The following is a 25,508-nucleotide window of genomic DNA, read 5'->3' as shown; positions in this document are numbered from 1 at the left end:
TGGCTAAGAAGGCTCCGCAGATCCGCAGCCATCCTGCACACAAGGAAATAAGACATTGATTATCAGGCTGCGCAGGAGCGGACGAGGGACAGTCTGGGCAGATCGGAGGGCAGCAGCGGCCAGCAGGACGAGATTTGGCACCGCCGGGCACTTACAGGGAGGCTGCACTGTACGCTGCCAACAATCCCGCTGTGAGACAAAGGACGGCGTGAAGAAATCCGAACACTGATGGGCAATATGGACCAAAGGGGAGCACAGCCCGGCCGCAGCATCCAGCGTGGAGTGACGGAGGAGGGTGCGGAGCGTTGGCACGGCGGAGTCTCTTTGTAAAGAGCATCGGATCGGTGCCAAGTTGTTTAATAGGAACTCGCTGAGCTTAAGTAGGTAGACGGAGAGTAAACTACAATGGTCGGTGTTTACAGAGGCGGCCCCCCGAGCGGCGTCTCGTTCTGCCACCGCGCCAGTCACACAAACAGGCTGAAGGAATAAAGCAGCAATGGCTCCCCGGCCGACCATTCAGAGCACCGCGCACAATTCACAGCTAAATCTCCGCGCCCGCTCTGCAGCTACCCCACTCGCTGCGCTGATAACCGCTCAATAGGCCGCTATGGGACTTTCGTTAAAAGCCATTTTTGTTGTCTCCTGCAGACCGGCAGCTCAGCCACTTCATGTTATTGTAGGTACTACAATGGCGCATCTGGATGTGGGCAGGTGAAGCGGACAGCCCGACCACCACTGCCGTGATGTCTGCCTCACATTCATTCATTATGGAGACTATCAGTAAATCAGATCCTAGGTGATGTGATCGATGGCGGCATCATTACCATCACATCAGACCATCTCTCCCGTGTTCAGTAACATTGTATCAGGTCACATCAGACCATCTCTCCCCGTGTTCAGTAACACTGTATCAGCTCACATCAGACCATCTCTCCCGTGTTCAGTAACACTGTATCAGGTCACATCAGACCATCTCTCCCTGTGTTCAGTAACACTGTATCTGGTCACATCAGACCATCTCTCCCTGTGTTCAGTAACACTGTATCAGGTCACATCAGACCATCTCTCCCTGTGTTCAGTAACACTGTATCAGGTCACATCAGACCATCTCTCCCTGTGTTCAGTAACACTGTATCTGGTCACATCAGACCATCTCTCCCCGTATTCAGTAACACTGTATCAGGTCACATCAGACCATCTCTCCCCGTATTCAGTAACATTGTATCAGGTCACATCAGACCATCTCTCCCCGTATTCAGTAACATTGTATCAGGTCACATCAGACCATCTCTCTCCGTATTCAGTAACATTGTATCAGGTCACATCAGACCATCTCTCCCGTGTTCAGTAACATTGTATCAGGTCACATCAGACCATCTCTCCCCGTGTTCAGTAACATTGTATCAGGTCACATCAGACCATCTCTCCCGTGTTCAGTAACATTGTATCAGGTCACATCAGACCATCTCTCCCCGTGTTCAGTAACATTGTATCAGGTCACATCAGACCATCTCTCTCCATATTCAGTAACATTGTATCAGGTCACATCAGACCATCTCTCTCCGTATTCAGTAACATTGTATCAGGTCACATCAGACCATCTCTCCCGTGTTCAGTAACATTGTATCAGGTCACATCAGACCATCTCTCCCCGTGTTCAGTAACATTGTATCAGGTCACATCAGACCATCTCTCTCCATATTCAGTAACATTGTATCAGGTCACATCAGACCATCTCTCTCCGTATTCAGTAACATTGTATCAGGTCACATCAGACCATCTCTCCCGTGTTCAGTAACACTGTATCAGGTCACATCAGACCATCTCTCCCCGTGTTCAGTAACATTGTATCAGGTCACATCAGACCATCTCTCTCCATATTCAGTAACATTGTATCAGGTCACATCAGACCATCTCTCCCGTGTTCAGTAACACTGTATCAGGTCACATCAGACCATCTCTCCCCGTGTTCAGTAACACTGTATCAGGTCACATCAGACCATCTCTCCCCGTGTTCAGTAACATTGTATCAGGTCACATCAGACCATCTCTCCCCGTATTCAGTAACATTGTATCAGGTCACATCAGACCATCTCTCTCCGTATTCAGTAACATTGTATCAGGTCACATCAGACCATCTCTCCCCGTGTTCAGTAACATTGTATCAGGTCACATCAGACCATCTATCCCCGTATTCAGTAACATTGTATCAGGTCACATCAGACCATCTCTCCCGTGTTCAGTAACACTGTATCAGGTCACATCAGACCATCTCTCTCCATATTCAGTAACATTGTATCAGGTCACATCAGACCATCTCTCCCCGTGTTCAGTAACACTGTATCAGGTCACATCAGACCATCTCTCCCCGTATTCAGTAACACTGTATCAGGTCACATCAGACCATCTCTCCCGTGTTCAGTAACACTGTATCAGGTCACATCAGACCATCTCTCTCCATATTCAGTAACATTGTATCTGGTCACATCAGACCATCTCTCCCCGTGTTCAGTAACATTGTATCAGGTCACATCACACCATCTCTCCCTGTGATCAGTAACATTGTATCAGGTCACATCAGACCATCTCTCCCCGTGTTCAGTAACACTGTATCAGGTCACATCAGATCATCTCTCCCCGTATTCAGTAACATTGTATCAGGTCACATCAGACCATCTCTCCCCGTGTTCAGTAACATTGTATCAGGTCACATCAGACCATCTCTCTCCATATTCAGTAACATTGTATCAGGTCACATCAGACCATCTCTCCCCGTGTTCAGTAACATTGTATCAGGTCACATCAGACCATCTCTCCCCGTATTCAGTAACATTGTATCAGGTCACATCAGACCATCTCTCCCCGTATTCAGTAACATTGTATCAGGTCACATCAGACCATCTCTCTCCATATTCAGTAACATTGTATCTGGTCACATCAGACCATCTCTCCCCGTGTTCAGTAACATTGTATCAGGTCACATCACACCATCTCTCCCTGTGATCAGTAACATTGTATCAGGTCACATCAGACCATCTCTCCCCGTGTTCAGTAACACTGTATCAGGTCACATCAGATCATCTCTCCCCGTATTCAGTAACATTGTATCAGGTCACATCAGACCATCTCTCCCCGTGTTCAGTAACATTGTATCAGGTCACATCAGACCATCTCTCTCCATATTCAGTAACATTGTATCAGGTCACATCAGACCATCTCTCCCCGTGTTCAGTAACATTGTATCAGGTCACATCAGACCATCTCTCCCCGTATTCAGTAACATTGTATCAGGTCACATCAGACCATCTCTCCCCGTGTTCAGTAACATTGTATCAGGTCACATCAGACCATCTCTCTCCGTATTCAGTAACATTGTATCAGGTCACATCAGATTATCTCTCCCTGTGTTCAATAACATTGTATCAGGTCACATCAGACCATCTCTCTCCATATTCAGTAACATTGTATCAGGTCACATCAGACCATCTCTCCCCGTGTTCAGTAACATTGTATCAGGTCACATCAGACCATCTCTCCCCGTGTTCAGTAACATTGTATCAGGTCACATCAGACCAGCTCTCCCTGTGTTCAGTAACATTGTATCAGGTCACATCAGACCATCTCTCCCTGTGTTCAGTAACATTGTATGAGGTCACATCAGACCATCTCTCCATATTCAGTAACATTGTATCAGGTCACATCAGATTATCTCTCCCTGTGTTCAGTAACATTGTATCAGGTCACATCAGATTATCTCTCCCCGTGCTCAGTAACACTGTATCAGGTCACATCAGACCATCTCTCCCCGTGTTCAGTAACATTGTATCAGGTCACATCAGACCATCTCTCCCCGTGCTCAGTAACACTGTATCAGGTCACATCAGACCATCTCTCCCCGTGTTCAGTAACATTGTATCAGGTCACATCAGACCATCTCTCCCCGTGTTCAGTAACATTGTATCAGGTCACATCAGACCATCTCTCTCCATATTCAGTAACATTGTATCAGGTCACATCAGACCATCTCTCCCTGTGTTCAGTAACATTGTATCAGGTCACATCAGACCATCTCTCCCCGTGTTCAGTAACATTGTATCAGGTCACATCAGACCATCTCTCCATATTCAGTAACATTGTATCAGGTCACATCAGATTATCTCTCCCCGTGTTCAGTAACATTGTATCAGGTCACATCAGACCATCTCTCCCCGTGTTCAGTAACATTGTATCAGGTCACATCAGACCATCTCTCTCCATATTCAGTAACATTGTATCAGGTCACATCAGACCATCTCTCCCTGTGTTCAGTAACATTGTATCAGGTCACATCAGACCATCTCTCCCGTGTTCAGTAACATTGTATCAGGTCACATCAGACCATCTCTCTCCATATTCAGTAACATTGTATCAGGTCACATCAGACCATCTCTCCCCGTGTTCAGTAACATTGTATCAGGTCACATCAGACCATCTCTCCCCGTGTTCAGTAACATTGTATCAGGTCACATCAGACCATCTCTCTCCATATTCAGTAACATTGTATCAGATCACATCAGATCATCTCTCCCCGTGTTCAATTACATTGTATCAGGTCACATCAGACCATCTCTCCCCGTGTTCAGTAACACTGTATCAGGTCACATCAGACCATCTCTTCCCGTGTTCAGTAACATTGTATCAGGTCACATCAGACCATCTCTCCCCGTGTTCAGTAACATTGTATCAGATCACATCAGATCATCTCTCCCCGTGTTCAATTACATTGTATCAGGTCACATCAGACCATCTCTCCCCGTGTTCAGTAACATTGTATCAGGTCACATCAGACCATCTCTCCCCGTGATCAGTAACATTGTATCAGGTCACATCAGACCATCTCTCCCTGTGTTCAGTAACATTGTATCAGGTCACATCAGACCATCTCTCTCCGTATTCAGTAACATTGTATCAGGTCACATCAGACCATCTCTCCCTGTGTTCAGTAACATTGTATCAGGTCACATCAGACCATCTCTCCCTGTATTCAGTAACACTGTATCAGGTCACATCAGACCATCTCTCCCCGTGTTCAGTAACATTGTATCAGGTCACATCAGACCATCTCTCTCCGTATTCAGTAACATTGTATCAGGTCACATCAGACCATCTCTCCCTGTGTTCAGTAACATTGTATCAGGTCACATCAGACCATCTCTCCCCGTGTTCAGTAACATTGTATCAGGTCACATCAGACCATCTCTCTCCGTATTCAGTAACATTGTATCAGGTCACATCAGACCATCTCTCCCTGTGTTCAGTAACATTGTATCAGGTCACATCAGACCATCTCTCCCCGTGTTCAGTAACATTGTATCAGGTCACATCAGACCATCTCTCCCCGTGTTCAGTAACATTGTATCAGGTCACATCAGACCATCTCTCCCCGTGTTCAGTAACACTGTATCAGGTCACATCAGACCATCTCTCCCCGTGTTCAGTAACATTGTATCAGGTCACATCAGACCATCTCTCCCCGTGTTCAGTAACACTGTATCAGGTCACATCAGACCATCTCTCCCTGTGTTCAGTAACATTGTATGAGGTCACATCAGACCATCTCTCCCTGTGTTCAGTAACATTGTATCAGGTCACATCAGACCATCTCTCCCCGTGTTCAGTAACATTGTATCAGGTCACATCAGACCATCTCTCCCCGTGTTCAGTAACATTGTATCAGGTCACATCAGACCATCTCTCCCCGTGTTTAGTAACATTGTATCAGGTCACATCAGATCATCTCTCCCTGTGTTCAGTAACATTGTATCAGGTCACATCAGACCATCTCTCTCCATATTCAGTAACATTGTATCAGGTCACATCAGACCATCTCTCCCCGTGTTCAGTAACATTGTATCAGGTCACATCAGACCATCTCTCCCTGTGTTCAATTACATTGTATCAGGTCACATCAGACCATCTCTCCCCGTGTTTAGTAACATTGTATCAGGTCACATCAGACCATCTCTCTCCATATTCAGTAACATTGTATCAGGTCACATCAGACCATCTCTCCCCGTGTTCAGTAACATTGTATCAGGTCACATCAGACCATCTCTCCCCGTGTTCAATTACATTGTATCAGGTCACATCAGACCATCTCTCCCCGTGTTTAGTAACATTGTATCAGGTCACATCAGACCATCTCTCCCTGTATTCAGTAACATTGTATCAGGTCACATCAGACCATCTCTCCCCGTATTCAGTAACATTGTATCAGGTCACATCAGACCATCTCTCCCCGTGTTTAGTAACATTGTATCAGGTCACATCAGACCATCTCTGTTGTGAATTATGTGGCAGAGCTCCCTCCTGTGGTCACGGGTGGTACTTCGGCTGATTCTCTCTGTGAGCTTCCGTTGGTGGAGGAAAGTGGTACTGCGGCTTCTGAGTTTCCTTCCTCAGGTGATGTGGTGAAGTCGTTAGGTGCTGCTCTATTTAACTCCACCTAGTGCTTTTATCCTGGCCTCCAGTCAATGTTCTAGTATTGGACCTGTTTCCTCCTGGATCGTTCCTGTGGCCTGCTGCTCTGCATAGCTAAGTTCTGCTTTGCTATTTTGTTTGCTATTTTTTCTGTCCAGCTTGTCTATTTGTTTTTTCCTGCTTGCTGGTAGCTCTGGGACGCAGAGGGTGTACCTCCGTGCCGTGAGTTCGGTACGGAGGGTATTTTTGCCCCCTTTGCGTGGTTTTTGTAGGGTTTTGTGTTGACCGCAAAGTTACCTTTCCTATCCTCGCTCTGTTCAGTAAGTCGGGCCTCACTTTGCTAAATCTATTTCATCTCTACGTTTGTCTTTTCATCTTAACTCACAGTCATTATATGTGGGGGCTGCCTTTTCCTTTGGGGTATTTCTCTGAGGCAAGGTAGGCTTATTTTCTATCTTCAGGCTAGCTAGTTTCTCAGGCTGTGCCGAGTTGCATAGGGAGCATTAGGCGCAATCCACGGCTGCCTCTAGTGTGGTTGGAGAGGATTAGGGATTGCGGTCAGCAGAGTTCCCACGTCTCAGAGCTCGTTCTTGTTTTTTGGGTTATTGCCAGGTCACTGTATGTGCTCTGACCTCTATGTCCATTGTGGTACTGAATTACCTTATCATAACACATCTCTCCCTGTATTCAGTAACATTGTATCAGGTCACATCAGACCATCTCTCCCCGTGTTCAGTAACATTGTATCTGGTCACATCAGACCATCTCTCCCCGTGTTCAGTAACATTGTATCTGGTCACATCAGACCATCTCTCCCCGTGTTCAGTAACATTGTATCTGGTCACATCAGACCATCTCTCCCCGTGTTCAGTAACATTGTATCTGGTCACATCAGACCATCTCTCCCCGTGTTCAGTAACATTGTATCTGGTCACATCAGACCATCTCTCCCCGTGTTCAGTAACATTTTATCTGGTCACATCAGACCATCTCTCCCCGTGTTCAGTAACATTGTATCTGGTCACATCAGACCATCTCTCCCCGTGTTCAGTAACATTGTATCTGGTCACATCAGACCATCTCTCCCCGTGTTCAGTAACACTGTATCAGCTCACATCAGACCATCTCTCCCCGTGTTCAGTAACATTGTATCAGGTCACATCAGACCATCTCTCCCCGTGTTCAGTAACATTGTATCAGGTCACATCAGACCATCTCTCCCCGTGTTCAGTAACATTGTATCAGGTCACATCAGACCATCTCTCCCCGTGTTCAGTAACATTGTATCAGGTCACATCAGACCATCTCTCCCCGTGTTCAGTAACATTGTATCTGGTCACATCAGACCATCTCTCCCCGTGTTCAGTAACATTGTATCTGGTCACATCAGACCATCTCTCCCCGTGTTCAGTAACATTGTATCTGGTCACATCAGACCATCTCTCCCCGTGTTCAGTAACATTGTATCAGGTCACATCAGACCATCTCTCCCCGTGTTCAGTAACATTGTATCTGGTCACATCAGACCATCTCTCCCCGTGTTCAGTAACATTGTATCTGGTCACATCAGACCATCTCTTCCCGTGTTCAGTAACATTGTATCAGGTCAGATCAGACCATCTCTCTCCATATTCAGTAACATTGTATCAGGTCACATCAGACCATCGCTCCCCGTGTTCAGTAACATTGTATCAGGTCACATCAGACCATCTCTCCCCGTGTTCAGTAACATTGTATCTGGTCACATCAGACCATCGCTCCCCGTGTTCAGTAACATTGTATCAGGTCACATCAGACCATCTCTCCCTGTATTCAGTAACATTGTATCAGGTCACATCAGATCATCGCTCCCTGTGCTCAGAGTTAGACTGTATCTTCTACTGTTCTATAACATCAGATTTATCTTCTATCCTGTAATGTTACAAAACTCGCTCACATTTTGACCTCTACTTCCGCCTCTTCCTTCCCGATTAGTATTACTGACCTCTGAAATACTCTGTGCTGCTGTGAGACGCCTCTCCCCAGTATGTAACGCTCAGCCTACGACCTCTCACAGGAGTGGACACTTAATTCCTGGAATACTCTGTGCTGCTGTGAGCCGCTGCTCCCTCCAGTGAGTAATAAGACCACCCTGCCGCCCTCCCTACGCACTGGCATGTTAGGATGGCGACTGCAGGAGTTCCGGAACGTGGAGGACTTGGTGTAAGAAGTGATGGAGGGCAGCGAGGTCCCATCTGCTTCTCTCCGCAGCCGCTGTCATCTGCTACACTGCTTCGCCATCTACAGGCCGCACCAAGAATGACAGCGTACAGGAGAAAAACCTGAGAACTTCAAAGGGAATGTGCAATGGTAAGAGCGGCAATTACCGACAGCTCAGACTCTGCTGCAAACATGATTTTCCTCTATGTTAACCCTTTTCTTTTAACTTTAGCTTTAACCCTTCAATTTAGCATCGCAGCCTCCTCTGCACGTAGACTCCCGATCATTAGCTCTAATGAATAGCACCAGGACTTCCCACGGACCCCACAGATGTCAGGCTCCGGCGACCCCATTATCTCGCCATTTGTGGTGCGGCCGTCTCCCCCATCCTACACACGGCTGTGTTACAGCAGAGGCGTAACGGAACGTCAGATGTGAGGGTCTCGCAGTCAGCGGCGCAGGAGGCAGCGGCCACATCTACTGCAGCCGACGAGCGCAGCCCTCTAATGATCGTCTAACAATGGCGAGGTAAAGCATGGCGGATCACCTGCAGCAACAGCTCCTTCTCCACCACATCCTCCGTCTTAGTGATGAGACGTTTCTGTAGAGTCTGGATCTTCTGGATCAACTCGTAGGAACTGGGGTCACTGGCCTGGAGACGGAAAGAGAAGGGGACAAATGGTGAAAATATCCCCCATAACAGTGCGTCATCCACAGATCCCCCATAACCGTGCGTCATCCACAGATCCCCCATAACCGTGCGTCATCCACAGATCCCCCATAACAGTGCGTCATCCACAGATCCCCCATAACAGTGCGTCATTCACAGATCCCCTATAACAGTGCGTCATCCACAGATCCCCCATAACAGTGCGTCATCCACAGACCACCCATAACAGTGCATCATCCACAGATCCCCATAACAGTGCGTCACCCACAGACCACCCATAACAGTGCGTCACCCACAGACCACCCATAACAGTGCGTCACCCACAGATCCCCCATAACAGTGCGTCACCCACAGATCCCCCATAACAGTGCGTCACCCACAGATCCCCCATAACAGTGCGTCACCCACAGATCCCCCATAACAGTGCGTCACCCACAGACCACCCATAACAGAGCGTCACCCACAGATCCCCCATAACAGTGCGTCACCCACAGACCACCCATAACAGAGCGTCACCCACAGATCCCCCATAACAGTGCGTCACCCACAGATCCCCCATAACAGTGCATCATCCACAGATCCCCATAACAGTGCGTCATCCACAGATCCCCCATAACAGAGCGTCACCCACAGATCCCCCATAACAGTGCGTCACCCACAGATCCCCCATAACAGTGCGTCACCCACAGATCCCACATAACAGCGCATCATCCACAGATCCCCATAACAGTGCGTCACCCACAGATCCCCCATAACAGTGCATCATCCACAGATCCCCATAACAGTGCGTCACCCACAGACCACCCATAACAGTGCGTCATCCACAGATCCCCATAACAGAGCGTCACCCACAGATCCCCCATAACAGTGCATCACCCACAGATCCCCCATAACAGTGCATCATCCACAGATCCCCCATAACAGAGCGTCACCCACAGATCCCCCATAACAGTGCGTCACCCACAGATCCCCCATAACAGTGCATCATCCACAGATCCCCATAACAGTGCGTCATCCACAGATCCCCCATAACAGAGCGTCACCCACAGATCCCCCATAACAGTGCATCACCCACAGATCCCCCATAACAGTGCATCATCCACAGATCCCCCATAACAGAGCGTCACCCACAGATCCCCCATAACAGTGAGTCATCCACAGATCCCCATAATAGTGCGTCATCCACAGATCCCCCATAATAGTGCGTCATCCACAGATCCCCATAACAGTGCGTCACCCACAGATCCCCCATAACAGTGCGTCATCCACAGATCCCCATAACAGTGCATCACCCACAGATCCCCCATAACAGTGCGTCACCCACAGATCCCCATAACACTAAATCACCCACAGATCCACCATAACAGTGCGTCACCCACAGATCCCCCATAACAGTGAGTCACTCACAGATCTCCCATAACAGTGCTTCATCCACAGATCCCCCATAATAGTGCGTCATCCACAGATCCCCCATAACAGCGCATCACCAGCAGATCCCCCATAACAGTGCGTCATCCACAGATCCCCCATAACAGTGCGTCATCCACAGATCCCCCATAACAGTGCGTCATCTACAGATCCCCCATAACAGCGCATCACCAGCAGATCCCCCATAACAGTGCGTCATCCACAGATCTCCCATAACAGTGCTTCATCCACAGATCCCCCATAATAGTGCGTCATCCACAGATCCCCCATAACAGCGCATCACCAGCAGATCCCCCATAACAGTGTGTCATCCACAGATCCCCCATAACAGCGCATCAACAGCAGATCCCCCATAACAGTGCGTCATCCACAGATCCCCCATAACAGTGTGTCACCCACAGATCCCCCATAACAGTGCGTCATCCACAGATCCCCCATAACAGTGCATCACCCACAGATCCCCCATAACAGTGCGTCATCCACAGATCCCCCGTAACAGTGCATCACCCACAGATCCCCCATAACAGTGTGTCACCCACAGATCTCCCATAACAGTGCATCACCAGCAGATCCCCCATAACAGTGCATCATTGCCTTTATTCCCTTGAAGGGCCATTCCACCACTTTCGTCATCTTTTGGGTCATTTTAAGGAAAGGTGGCGTAGAGTTCCCTGTATAATCCCAGCTGTTACCTCCAGTCTCCTCCACCTGTGCACATTCATGGGGTTCTCCAGCTCCTCCTCCAGCGCTCGGCAGCGTGTCCGCTCCCTCAGCAGCTCCTTCTGCATGTGATACACCTCCCGCCTGGAAACAACCACCAGCGACAGACCATAAAACAATGGAAAGCGGTTTGGGGAGGAGTGAGTTATTCAAATTAATACGGGATATATACAAATTAAGCTAATTCTCCTCCCACTTATCCAGCCAATAGGAACGTGCCGTACGCCTGACACCTGGCTGACGTATTAATGGTGGGTGCCCTTTAAGAACAAACAACCACGCTCATTATGGCGTCGTTACACTTCTCGCTGTCAGGCGAAAATGTTGTGGAAGGACAAAGGGCGGTATGCAAATCTCCTCTCGGCATTTATTGCTTTAAAAAGCTGCCAGTAAGTCATTCTGAACAAGGTCCTGCAGGTGAGGCTTCCCCGCGCCGCCCCGGCCTGACCGCACAATTATAATACGGCGGGAGGGGGAGAAGCCAATTATCCGGCTGTGGAAAGGTTGACTCTGCAAACGCTGCGCCATCCCGATGAATTATTTAGGACAAGTTACCTCTGACACTTCTCCAACTTCCCACAGAATGTGAATCTCGGCCCATTTATCACAACCACCAAATGTAACTGTAAAAAGGTGGGAGGCGGCGTAATAGCAGGGAAGACGGCTATAGAAAAATACCGCCACCTCTGATCAAGGTCATAAAACTGCTACACTGAATCTCACACTACAAGTACAAGAGCGAATTAGGGGAGATTCTCCAAGTCTTATAGTAGTTATATCCCTGTACATAGGAGCAATATTATAGTAGTTATATTCTTCTATATAGAGGCAGTATTATATCAGTTATATTATTGTACATAGGGGCAGTATTATAGTAGTTATATTCTTGTACATAGGGGCAGTATTATAGTAGTTATATTCTTCTATATAGAGGCAGTATTATATCAGTTATATTCTTGTACATAGGAGCAGTATTATAGTAGTTATATTCTTGTACATAGGGGCAGTATTATAGTAGTTATATTCTTCTATATAGAGGCAGTATTATATCAGTTATATTATTGTACATAGGGGCAGTATTATAGTAGTTATATCCCTGTACATAGGAACAATATTATAGTAGTTATATTCTTCTATATAGAGGCAGTATTATATCAGTTATATTCTTGTACATAGGGGCAGTATTATAGTAGTTATATCCCTGTACATAGGAGCAATATTATAGTAGTTATATTCTTCTATATAGAGGCAGTATTATATCAGTTATATTCTTGTACATAGGAGCAGTATTATAGTAGTTATATTCTTATATATAGGGGCAGTATTATAGTAGTTATATTCTTGTACATAGGGGCAGTATTATAGTAGTTATATCCCTGTACATAGGAGCAGTATTATAGTAGTTATATTCTTGTATATAGGGGGCAGTTTTATAGTAGTTATATTCTTGTACATAGGAGCAGTATTATAGTAGTTATATTCTTGTACATAGGGGCAGTATTATAGTAGTTATATTCTTGTACATAGGGGCAGTACTATAGTAGTTATATTCTTGTACATAGGAGCAATATTATAGTAGTTATATTCTTGTACATAGAGGCAGTGTTATAGTAGTTATATTCTTGTACATAGGGGCAGTGTTATAGTAGTTATATTCTTGTACATAGGAGCAGTATTATAGTAGTTATATTCTTGTACATAGGAGCAGTATTATAGTAGTTATATTCTTGTACATAGGGGCAGTGTTATAGTAGTTATATTCTTGTACGTAGGAGCAGTATTATAGTAGTTATATTCTTGTACATAGGGGCAGTATTATAGTAGTTATATTCTTGCACATAGGAGCAATATTATAGTAGTTATATTCTTGTACATAGGGGCAGTATTATAGTAGTTATATTCTTGCACATAGGAGCAATATTATAGTAGTTATATTCTTGTAAATAGGGGCAGTATTATAGTAGTTATATTCTTGTACATAGGGGCAGTATTATAGCAGTTATATTCTTGTACATAGGGGCAGTGTTATAGTAGTTATATTCTTGTACATAGGGGCAGTATTATAGTAGTTATATTCTTGTACATAGGGGCAGTGTTATAGTAGTTATATTCTTGTACGTAGGAGCAGTATTATAGTAGTTATATTCTTGTACATAGGGGCAGTATTATAGTAGTTATATTCTTGCACATAGGAGCAATATTATAGTAGTTATATTCTTGTACATAGGGGCAGTATTATAGTAGTTATATTCTTGCACATAGGAGCAATATTATAGTAGTTATATTCTTGTAAATAGGGGCAGTATTATAGTAGTTATATTCTTGTACATAGGGGCAGTATTATAGCAGTTATATTCTTGTACATAGGGGCAGTATTATAGTAGTTATATTCTTGTACATAGGAGCAGTATTATAGTAGTTATATTCTTGTACATAAGGGCAGTATTATAGTAGTTATATTCTTGTACGTAGGAGCAGTATTATAGTAGTTATATTCTTGTACATAGGGGGCAGTATTATAGTAGTTATATTCTTGTACGTAGGAGCAGTATTATAGTAGTTATATTCTTGTAAATAGGGGCAGTATTATAGTAGTTATATTCTTGTACATAGGGGCAGTATTATAGCAGTTATATTCTTGTACATAGGGGCAGTATTATAGTAGTTATATTCTTGTATATAGGGGCAGTATTATAGTAGTTATATTCTTGTACATAGGGGCAGTATTATAGTAGTTATATTCTTGTACATAGGGGGCAGTATTATAGTAGTTCTATTCTTGTACATAGGGGACAGTATTATAGCAGTTATATTCTTGTACATAGGAGCAGTATTATAGTAGTTATATTCTTGTACATAGGGGGCAGTATTATAGTAGTTATATTCTTGTATATAGGGGCAGTATTATAGTAGTTATACTCTTGTACATGGTGCAGAGGGATGGTATGAAATTAGTTATATAGCATATTCAGTAAAGGTGATGACTGACAGGACACGGAAACCACAATCATCATTCATGGAGGCGTTAATACCTGAGGTCTTCCACATTGGCCACCGTTTTGGACAATATTCCTTTTTCCCGCCTCAGTTTTTTAATCTCCAGTTTCAGGAGTCGGATGTCCTCCACCCTTTGCTTGTACTGGCTCTCCCCTTTGTTAAGGATGGACTGCTGGATTTTGATCTTCTCGTAAAGTAAGGCCAGTTCATCATTTCTCCGGACCAGCTGGGTGCCCAACATATCCCTCTCGCCAATCACCTGCAATAATGTAGTCATTATCAGGAACGATGGCAAAAGCATGGCAAGAAAATGTGAGTGCGCTGAAAACAAATGAGTCCTGTGTAATAAGTGATAAAACTTATGAAATTATGTAAAGTGCTTGCTCAGGATCAGTAATGTAATGTATGTACACAGTGACTGCACCAGCAGAATAGTGAGTGCAGCTATGGGGTATAATACAGGAGGTAACTCAGGATCAGTAATGTAATGTATGTACACAGTGACTGCACCAGCAGAATAGTGAGTGCAGCTCTGGGGTATAATACAGGATGTAACTCAGGATCAGTAATGTAATGTATGTACACAGTGACTGCACCAGCAGAATAGTGAGTGCAGCTCTGGAGTATAATACAGGATGTAACTCAGGATCAGTAATGTAATGTATGTACACAGTGACTGCACCAGCAGAATAGTGAGTGCAGCTCTGGAGTATAATACAGGAGGTAACTCAGGATCAGTAATGTAATGTATGTACACAGTGACTGCACCAGCAGAATAGTGAGTGCAGCTCTGGGGTATAATACAGGAAGTAACTCAGGATCAGTAATGTAATGTATGTACACAGTGACTGCACCAGCAGAATAGTGAGTGCAGCTCTGGAGTATAATACAGGATGTAACTCAGGATCAGTATTGTAATGTATGTACACAGTGACTACACCAGCAGAATAGTGAGTGCAGCTCTGGAGTATAATACAGGATGTAACTCAGGATCAGTAATGTAATGTATGTACACAGTGACTGCACCAGCAGAATAGTGAGTGCAGCTCTGGGGTATAAAACAGGATGTAACTCAGGATCAGTAATGTAATGTACACAGTGACTGCACCAGCAGAATAGTGAGTGCAGCTCTGGAGTATAATACAGGATGTAACTCAGGATCAGTATTGTAATGTATGTACACAGTGACTACACCAGCAGAATAGTGAGTGCAGCTCTGGAGTATAATACAGGATGTAACTCAGGATCAGTAATGTAATGTATGTACACAGTGACTGCACCAGCAGAATAGTGAGTGCAGCTCTGGGGTATAAAACAGGATGTAACTCAGGATCAGTAATGTAATGTACACAGTGACTGCACCAGCAGAATAGTGAGTGCAGCTCTGGAGTATAATACAGGATGTAACTCAGGATCAGTAATGTAATGTATGTACACAGTGACTGCACCAGCAGAATAGTGAGTGCAGCTCTGGAGCATAATACAGGATGTAACTCAGGATCAGTAATGTAATGTATGTACACAATGACTGCACCAGCAGAATAGAGAGTGCAGCTCTGGGGTATAATACAGGATGTCACTCAGGATCAGTAATGTAATGTATGTACACAGTGACTGCACCAGCAGAATAGTGAGTGCAGCTCTGGAGTATAATACAGGATGTAACTCAGGATCAGTATTGTAATGTATGTACACAGTGACTGCACCAGCAGAATAGTGAGTGCAGCTCTGGAGTATAATACAGGATGTAACTCAGGATCAGTAATGTATGTACACAGTGACTACACCAGCAGAATAGTGAGTGCAGCTCTGGAGTATAATACAGGATGTAACTCAGGATCAGTAATGTAATGTATGTACACAGTGACTGCACCAGCAGAATAGTGAGTGCAGCTCTGGAGTATAATACAGGATGTAACTCAGGATCAGTAATGTAATGTATGTACACAGTGACTGCACCAGTAGAATAGTGAGTGCAGCTCTGGGGTATAAAACAGGATGTAACTCAGGATCAGTAATGTAATGTACACAGTGACTGCACCAGCAGAATAGTGAGTGCAGCTCTGGAGTATAATACAGGATGTAACTCAGGATCAGTAATGTAATGTATGTACACAGTGACTGCACCAGCAGAATAGTGAGTGCAGCTCTGGAGTATAATACAGGATGTAACTCAGGATCAGTAATGTAATGTATGTACACAGTGACTGCACCAGCAGAATAGTGAGTGCAGCTCTGGGGTATAAAACAGGATGTAACTCAGGATCAGTAATGTAATGTACACAGTGACTACACCAGCAGAATAGTGAGTGCAGCTCTGGAGTATAATACAGGATGTAACTCAGGATCAGTAATGTAATGTATGTACACAGTGACTGCACCAGCAGAATAGTGAGTGCAGCTCTGGAGTATAATACAGGATGTAACTCAGGATAAGTAATGTAATGTATGTACACAGTGACTGCACCAGCAGAATAGTGAGTGCAGCTCTGGAGTATAATACAGGAGGTAACTCAGGATCAGTAATGTAATGTATGTACACAGTGACTGCACCAGCAGAATAGTGAGTGCAGCTCTGGGGTATAATACAGGATGTAACTCAGGATCAGTAATGTAATGTATGTACACAGTGACTGCACCAGCAGAATAGTGAGTGCAGCTCTGCAGCATAATACAGGATGTAACTCAGGATCAGTAATGTAATGTATGTACACAGTGACTGCACCAGCAGAATAGTGAGTGCAGCTCTGGAGCATAATACAGGATGTAACTCAGGATCAGTATTGTAATGTATGTACACAGTGACTACACCAGCACAATAGTGAGTGCAGCTCTGGAGTATAATACAGGATGTAACTCAGGATCAGTAATGTAATGTATGTACACAGTGACTGCACCAGCAGAATAGTGAGTGCAGCTCTGGGGTATAAAACAGGATGTAACTCAGGATCAGTAATGTAATGTACACAGTGACTGCACCAGCAGAATAGTGAGTGCAGCTCTGGAGTATAATACAGGATGTAACTCAGGATCAGTAATGTAATGTATGTACACAGTGACTGCACCAGTAGAATAGTGAGTGCAGCTCTGGAGTATAATACAGGGTGTAACTCAGGATCAGTAATGTAATGTATGTACACAGTGACTGCACCAGCAGAATAGTGAGTGCAGCTCTGGAGTATAATACAGGATGTAACTCAGGATCAGTATTGTAATGTATGTACACAGTGACTACACCAGCAGAATAGTGAGTGCAGCTCTGGAGTATAATACAGGATGTAACTCAGGATCAGTAATGTAATGTATGTACACAGTGACTGCACCAGCAGAATAGTGAGTGCAGCTCTGGGGTATAAAACAGGATGTAACTCAGGATCAGTAATGTAATGTACACAGTGACTGCACCAGCAGAATAGTGAGTGCAGCTCTGGAGTATAATACAGGATGTAACTCAGGATCAGTAATGTAATGTATGTACACAGTGACTGCACCAGCAGAATAGTGAGTGCAGCTCTGGAGTATAATACAGGATGTAACTCAGGATCAGTAATGTAATGTATGTACACAGTGACTGCACCAGCAGAATAGTGAGTGCAGCTCTGGGGTATAATACAGGATGTAACTCAGGATCAGTAATGTAATGTATGTACACAGTGACTGCACCAGCAGAATAGTGAGTGCAGCTCTGGGGTATAAAACAGGATGTAACTCAGGATCAGTAATGTAATGTACACAGTGACTGCACCAGCAGAATAGTGAGTGCAGCTCTGGAGTATAATACAGGATGTAACTCAGGATCAGTAATGTAATGTATGTACACAGTGACTGCACCAGCAGAATAGTGAGTGCAGCTCTGGAGTATAATACAGGATGTAACTCAGGATCAGTAATGTAATGTATGTACACAGTGACTGCACCAGCAGAATAGTGAGTGCAGCTCTGGGGTATAATACAGGATGTAACTCAGGATCAGTAATGTAATGTATGTACACAGTGACTGCACCAGCAGAATAGTGAGTGCAGCTCTGCAGCATAATACAGGATGTAACTCAGGATCAGTAATGTAATGTATGTACACAGTGACTGCACCAGCAGAATAGTGAGTGCAGCTCTGGAGCATAATACAGGATGTAACTCAGGATCAGTAATGTAATGTATGTACACAATGACTGCACCAGCAGAATAGAGAGTGCAGCTCTGGGGTATAATACAGGATGTCACTCAGGATCAGTAATGTAATGTATGTACACAGTGACTGCACCAGCAGAATAGTGAGTGCAGCTCTGGAGTATAATACAGGATGTAACTCAGGATCAGTAATGTAATGTATGTACACAGTGACTGCACCAGCAGAATAGAGAGTGCAGCTCTGGGGTATAATACAGGATGTCACTCAGGATCAGTAATGTAATGTATGTACACAGTGACTGCACCAGCAGAATAGTGAGTGCAGCTCTGGGGTATAATACAGGATGTAACTCAGGATCAGTAATGTAATGTATGTACACAGTGACTGCACCAGTAGAATAGTGAGTGCAGCTCTGGGGTATAAAACAGGATGTAACTCAGGATCAGTAATGTAATGTACACAGTGACTGCACCAGCAGAATAGTGAGTGCAGCTCTGGAGTATAATACAGGATGTAACTCAGGATCAGTAATGTAATATATGTACACAGTGACTGCACCAGTAGAATAGTGAGTGCAGCTCTGGAGTATAATACAGGGTGTAACTCAGGATCAGTAATGTAATGTATGTACACAGTGACTGCACCAGCAGAATAGTGAGTGCAGCTCTGGAGTATAATACAGGATGTAACTCAGGATCAGTAATGTAATGTATGTACACAGTGACTGCACCAGTAGAATAGTGAGTGCAGCTCTGGGGTATAATACAGGATGTAACTCAGGATCAGTAATGTAATGTATGTACACAGTGACTGCACCAGCAGAATAGTGAGTGCAGTTCTGGAGTATAATACAGGATGTAACTCAGGATCAGTATTGTAATGTATGTGCACAGTGACTACACCAGCAGAATAGTGAGTGCAGCTCTGGAGTATAATACAGGATGTAACTCAGGATCAGTAATGTAATGTATGTACACAGTGACTGCACCAGCAGAATAGTGAGTGCAGCTCTGGAGTATAATACAGGATGTAATTCAGGATCAGTAATGTAATGTATGTACACAGTGACTGCACCAGCAGAATAGTGAGTGCAGCTCTGGGGTATAATACAGGATGTAACTCAGGATCAGTAATGTAATGTATGTACACAGTGACTGCACCACCAGAATAGTGAGTGCAGCTCTGGGGTATAAAACAGGATGTAACTCAGGATCAGTAATGTAATGTACACAGTGACTGCACCAGCAGAATAGTGAGTGCAGCTCTGGAGTATAATACAGGATGTAACTCAGGATCAGTAATGTAATGTATGTACACAGTGACTGCACCAGCAGAATAGTGAGTGCAGCTCTGGAGTATAATACAGGATGTAACTCAGGATCAGTAATGTAATGTATGTACACAGTGACTGCACCAGCAGAATAGTGAGTGCAGCTCTGGAGTATAATACAGGATGTAACTCAGGATCAGTAATGTAATGTATGTACACAGTGACTGCACCAGCAGAATAGTGAGTGCAGCTCTGGAGTATAATACAGGATGTAACTCAGGATCAGTAATGTAATGTATGTACACAGTGACTGCACCAGCAGAATAGTGAGTGCAGCTCTGGGGTATAATACAGGATGTAACTCAGGATCAGTAATGTAATGTATGTACACAGTGACTGCACCAGCAGAATAGTGAGTGCAGCTCTGCAGCATAATACAGGATGTAACTCAGGATCAGTAATGTAATGTATGTACACAGTGACTGCACCAGCAGAATAGTGAGTGCAGCTCTGGAACATAATACAGGATGTAACTCAGGATCAGTAATGTAATGTATGTACACAATGACTGCACCAGCAGAATAGAGAGTGCAGCTCTGGGGTATAATACAGGATGTCACTCAGGATCAGTAATGTAATGTATGTACACAGTGACTGCACCAGTAGAATAGTGAGTGCAGCTCTGGAGTATAATACAGGATGTAACTCAGGATCAGTAATGTAATGTATGTACACAGTGACTGCACCAGTAGAATAGTGAGTGCAGCTCTGGAGTATAATACAGGATGTAACTCAGGATCAGTAATGTAATGTATGTACACAGTGACTGCACCAGCAGAATAGAGAGTGCAGCTCTGGGGTATAATACAGGATGTCACTCAGGATCAGTAATGTAATGTATGTACACAGTGACTGCACCAGCAGAATAGTGAGTGCAGCTCTGGGTTATAATACAGGATGTAACTCAGGATCAGTAATGTAATGTATGTACACAGTGACTGCACCAGCAGAATAGTGAGTGCAGCTCTGGAGTAGAACACAGGGTTAGTAATGTATGTGAAGTGAGCCACTGGCTGGTGATGGCTCAGCTGATAATTTTGGACATCGTCACCGGGCTGCTTGGAACGATAACATTCCGAACACGGATCAGCACTCATTCGGATCGGACACAATCTATGTGATCGGGGTTATTTCTTCCAAAGAATTTGAACAATCTGTATTGATTATTAACCCTGGGATATGCCGCAATTTATCTATGCTCCCTGGAGTCTTCAGTCTGGTCAATCATTTCTATACGTACAGCACTGATATTGTGGAGGTTCCATTCATGTGAGATTTAAAATTCTAGAGATGAAAAATCAATCATTCCTGATATTCACATCAGTAAAGCCACCAGGTTTGGATTGATTTTAACCCCGTGAAGCCCGGGGCACGAGAGGGTACATGGTTCACATTAATTCCGTTTTATAAACGATATGAATGGAAATGTATGCGTCTCGTATCTTCAGTGCTCAGAGATTAGAAATGACGCCCATAGTGTTTCCTTCATCAACGTCTATTTATTGGGAAAGACAACGAGAGCCTAGTGATGAGCGAACGTGCCCGGATAAGGTGTTATCTGAGCATGCTCGGGTGCTAACCGACTGTCTTCGGTGTGCTCGAGAAATACCGTAAGTTCGAGTCTCCGCGGCTGCATGTCTCGCGGCTATTCGACAGTCTGTTTGTTACGCAATCCCTGTATGTGTTGCGGCTGTTGAACACCCATCCACGAGATATGCAGCCGCAGGGACTCGAACATATTATTTGAGCACGCTGAAGACACGTGGTGAGCACCCGAGCATGCTGAGATAACACCTTATCCGAGCATCACTACAAGAGACATCTGCAGATTTTCACTGACACGTCTTAGAACTGTGTGGGGTCTCTACAGCTGAGCCCAGAATCTGTCACGCCTGATCACACGGACCCCCTTACTTTAACAGACCTGTATTTAAAAGCCCCATTCACTACTAGGGAAAAATCCTTTTTACTACATGAAAATCCTCAGTAGAGCAATGTGTAGGAACCTCTGTGGGCGACACTAATGGTCTGTATAACGTGTGAATGTGCTGACGACCGTACCTGGTCCAGCTCCTTCCTCTGTCGGAGACGCTCGGCGTCCGCTTCGGAGATGATCTTCAATAGTTTGCGTTCTTCCGCCTCCTGGTTTTCGATGAACTGTTTGGCCTCAATGCTCTGCTGCTTCATCTTCTGCAGCTCGGCCTGAGATAATAAGGACATATAATGGTGGGTTACAAAGCGAGTGACGCGTGATCAATGTCTCACCCCCGACTACGGGTCAGCACCTTCCCCTATGAAAAAGCTCATTAACATTCTCCCCAAATTTTGGAATTTACTAAACTAAATCTCTCCGCAGCAAGTGCAAACACAAGCCGTCATCCACTGAAGGGGCTTCTTGTGCCAACCAATCTCTTGCTCTTAAAAGGGATGTTCTTACCTTGGCAAGTGAAGACATATCAATTATCACTGGGGTCTGACCTCAGGGACCCCTACCAATGCTGACACTGAAGGGTCTGCCAAGCTGTTCCTCTGCATAGGGGCACCTCCGGTCGGTCGTCAGCTTTATCTCAGCTGCAGATTCCTGATCAGCAGGGTGGCAAAGAGCGCTGCTCTGCAGATATAACCTGCGATACACACTGTGGCCCATTCATTCCCAGGCTCACCGGGGAACATGGGATTGACCCCCTCAGCGATCATTAAGCAATGTCTTATCCATTACTTCCTATGGTGAGAACACCCCTCTATAGTCGCTTCATTCCTACAGACTGGCGATTGGTCCCGGGCAGTGTTAGGACAGGAGTGTTGGGGCAAAACGATTTGCGGTACCCAATTTTAACCTCTGGTCTGGTCCTCTGTGACAGTCAGACTTCACTGCTACACCCATCATCCTCTGTCACTTCCTAGGTCTCACAAAGTCATCACCTCGGTCTATGAAATGACTGATGCCAGATGAAGCAGTCATGGTACACATTGGTACCAGTGACAAAGTTAGAGGGAGGTGGAAGGGCCTTAAAGATGATTACGGGGAACTAGGAGAGAAGCGGAAGGCCAGGACCTCCAGGGTGGTGTTTTCAGAAATACTGCCGGTGCCACGAGCATCACTAGAAAGACAGCGGGATCTCAGGGAGATAAATAAGTGGCTTAGAAATTGGTGCAGGAAGGAAGGGTTTGGGTTCAGGGAGAACCGGGCCGACTTCTCTGTCAGCTACAGGTTCAATGGTAAGGACGGGCTGTCCTTGTGCAGCTGTGCTGGGGTAAAAGATGGCCAGATTGGGGGGGAGATAGTTGTGCTAAAAAGGGGATAAAGAGAGTAGATAGAGTGAGACTGGAGAGGTTAATGAGGATTTATAGAGGGCTGGGATATGCAAGGAAAGTAGGGAGGTGAGAAGGAATAATACATGTGCTAATAATATTAAATGTCTGCAGGTGAATGCAAGAAGTTTTGCAAACAAAATGAATGAACTGGAGACTCTTTTGTCGGCCACAGAATAAGAAGAGTATATGGACTATGCTATCCTCTGTCTGCTGGATTGTTGGACTTTTATCTGTTAATGAACTGCATTTGTGTTCTGGACTATCTTATCCTTTGTGTGGTGGATTGTATATGGACCTTTCGTATTTTTGCCTAAATAAAGGGCTTGGGATTGTTCACTCTTCGCTGGTTCTGTTGATTGTGTGGTCCCGGAGAAAGACCCCGTGACAACTGGTGGCAGCAGCAGGATCAACAGAGCGTAACCTAATGGAGAGCCACACACAGAGTGAGAACAGAAATTGGACTGTATCCAGTTTACAGGAGAGAGACAGAGACCTGGGCCTGAACTACCAGGGATTCAAGCTTCAGGAGGCTAATTTGCATATTCCAGGTGCCTTCTGGGAGAAGCGAAGTCTCCCTAAGCTAGAAGATCGTTGGGTACAGCCAGGACCAGCTGCTTCGTAAGCATCACCAAACCAGGGATTCAAGCTTCAGGAGGCTAATTTGCATATTCCAGGTGCCTTCTGGGAGAAGCGAAGTCTCCCTAAGCTAGAAGATCGTTGGGTACAGCCGGGACCAGCTGCTTCGAAAGCATCACCAAACCAGAGATTCAAGCTTCAGGAGGCTAATTTGCATATTCCAGGTGCCTTCTGGGAGAAGCGAAGTCTCCCTAAGCTAGAAGATCGTTGGGTACAGCCGGGACCAGCTGCTTCGAAAGCATCACCAAACCAGGGATTCAAGCTTCAGGAGGCTAATTTGCATATTCCAGGTGCCTTCTGGGAGAAGTGAAGTCTCCCTAAGCTAGAAGATCGTTGGGTACAGCCGGGACCAGCTGCTTCGAAAGCATCACCAAACCAGGGATTCAAGCTTCAGGAGGCTAATTTGCATATTCCAGGTGCCTTCTGGGAGAAGCGAAGTCTCCCTAAGCTAGAAGATCGTTGGGTACAGCCGGGACCAGCTGCTTCGAAAGCATCACCAAACCAGGGATTCAAGCTTCAGGAGGCTAATTTGCATATTCCAGGTGCCTTCTGGGAGAAGCGAAGTCTCCCTAAGCTAGAAGATCGTTGGGTACAGCCGGGACCAGCTGCTTCGAAAGCATCACCAAACCAGAGATTCAAGCTTCAGGAGGCTAATTTGCATATTCCAGGTGCCTTCTGGGAGAAGCGAAGTCTCCCTAAGCTAGAAGATCGTTGGGTACAGCCGGGACCAGCTGCTTCGAAAGCATCACCAAACCAGAGATTCAAGCTTCAGGAGGCTAATTTGCATATTCCAGGTGCCTTCTGGGAGAAGCGAAGTCTCCCTAAGCTAGAAGATCGTTGGGTACAGCCGGGACCAGCTGCTTCGAAAGCATCACCAAACCAGAGATTCAAGCTTCAGGAGGCTAATTTGCATATTCCAGGTGCCTTCTGGGAGAAGCGAAGTCTCCCTAAGCTAGAAGATCGTTGGGTACAGCCGGGACCAGCTGCTTCGAAAGCATCACCAAACCAGGGATTCAAGCTTCAGGAGGCTAATTTGCATATTCCAGGTGCCTTCTGGGAGAAGCGAAGTCTCCCTAAGCTAGAAGATCGTTGGGTACAGCCGGGACCAGCTGCTTCGAAAGCATCACCAAACCAGGGATTCAAGCTTCAGGAGGCTAATTTGCATATTCCAGGTGCCTTCTGGGAGAAGCGAAGTCTCCCTAAGCTAGAAGATCGTTGGGTACAGCCGGGACCAGCTGCTTCGAAAGCATCACCAAACCAGAGATTCCAGCTTCAGGAGGCTAATTTGCATATTCCAGGTGCCTTCTGGGAGAAGCGAAGTCTCCCTAAGCTAGAAGATCGTTGGGTACAGCCGGGACCAGCTGCTTCGAAAGCATCACCAAACCAGGGATTCAAGCTTCAGGAGGCTAATTTGCATATTCCAGGTGCCTTCTGGGAGAAGCGAAGTCTCCCTAAGCTAGAAGATCGTTGGGTACAGCCGGGACCAGCTGCTTCGAAAGCATCACCAAACCAGAGATTCAAGCTTCAGGAGGCTAATTTGCATATTCCAGGTGCCTTCTGGGAGAAGCGAAGTCTCCCTAAGCTAGAAGATCGTTGGGTACAGCCGGGACCAGCTGCTTCGAAAG

At 45.3% G+C, this 25,508-nt stretch overlaps 1 protein-coding gene across 1 annotated transcript in view; it reads right to left on the bottom strand.

Moving 5' to 3' along the window:
• CFAP58 (cilia and flagella associated protein 58) overlaps positions 1 to 25,508 on the bottom strand; it is a 90,530-nt gene that overhangs the window by 9,849 nt on the left and 55,173 nt on the right. Inside the window, exons 12-15 of the mRNA XM_069754245.1 lie at positions 21,994 to 22,134; positions 14,509 to 14,732; positions 11,449 to 11,560; positions 9,206 to 9,310 (exon numbers count right to left, since the gene is read on the bottom strand). Of these exons, the coding sequence (XP_069610346.1) occupies positions 9,206 to 9,310; positions 11,449 to 11,560; positions 14,509 to 14,732; positions 21,994 to 22,134 (582 nt within the window). The remainder of the gene's footprint in view (positions 1 to 9,205; positions 9,311 to 11,448; positions 11,561 to 14,508; positions 14,733 to 21,993; positions 22,135 to 25,508) is intronic.

Source organism: Ranitomeya imitator, chromosome 2 (assembly GCF_032444005.1).
Source record: "Ranitomeya imitator isolate aRanImi1 chromosome 2, aRanImi1.pri, whole genome shotgun sequence".
Lineage (NCBI taxonomy): Eukaryota > Metazoa > Chordata > Amphibia > Anura > Dendrobatidae > Ranitomeya > Ranitomeya imitator.
Note: the sequence above shows the minus strand (reverse complement) of the source record. Positions and strands in the feature narration are given on the sequence as shown.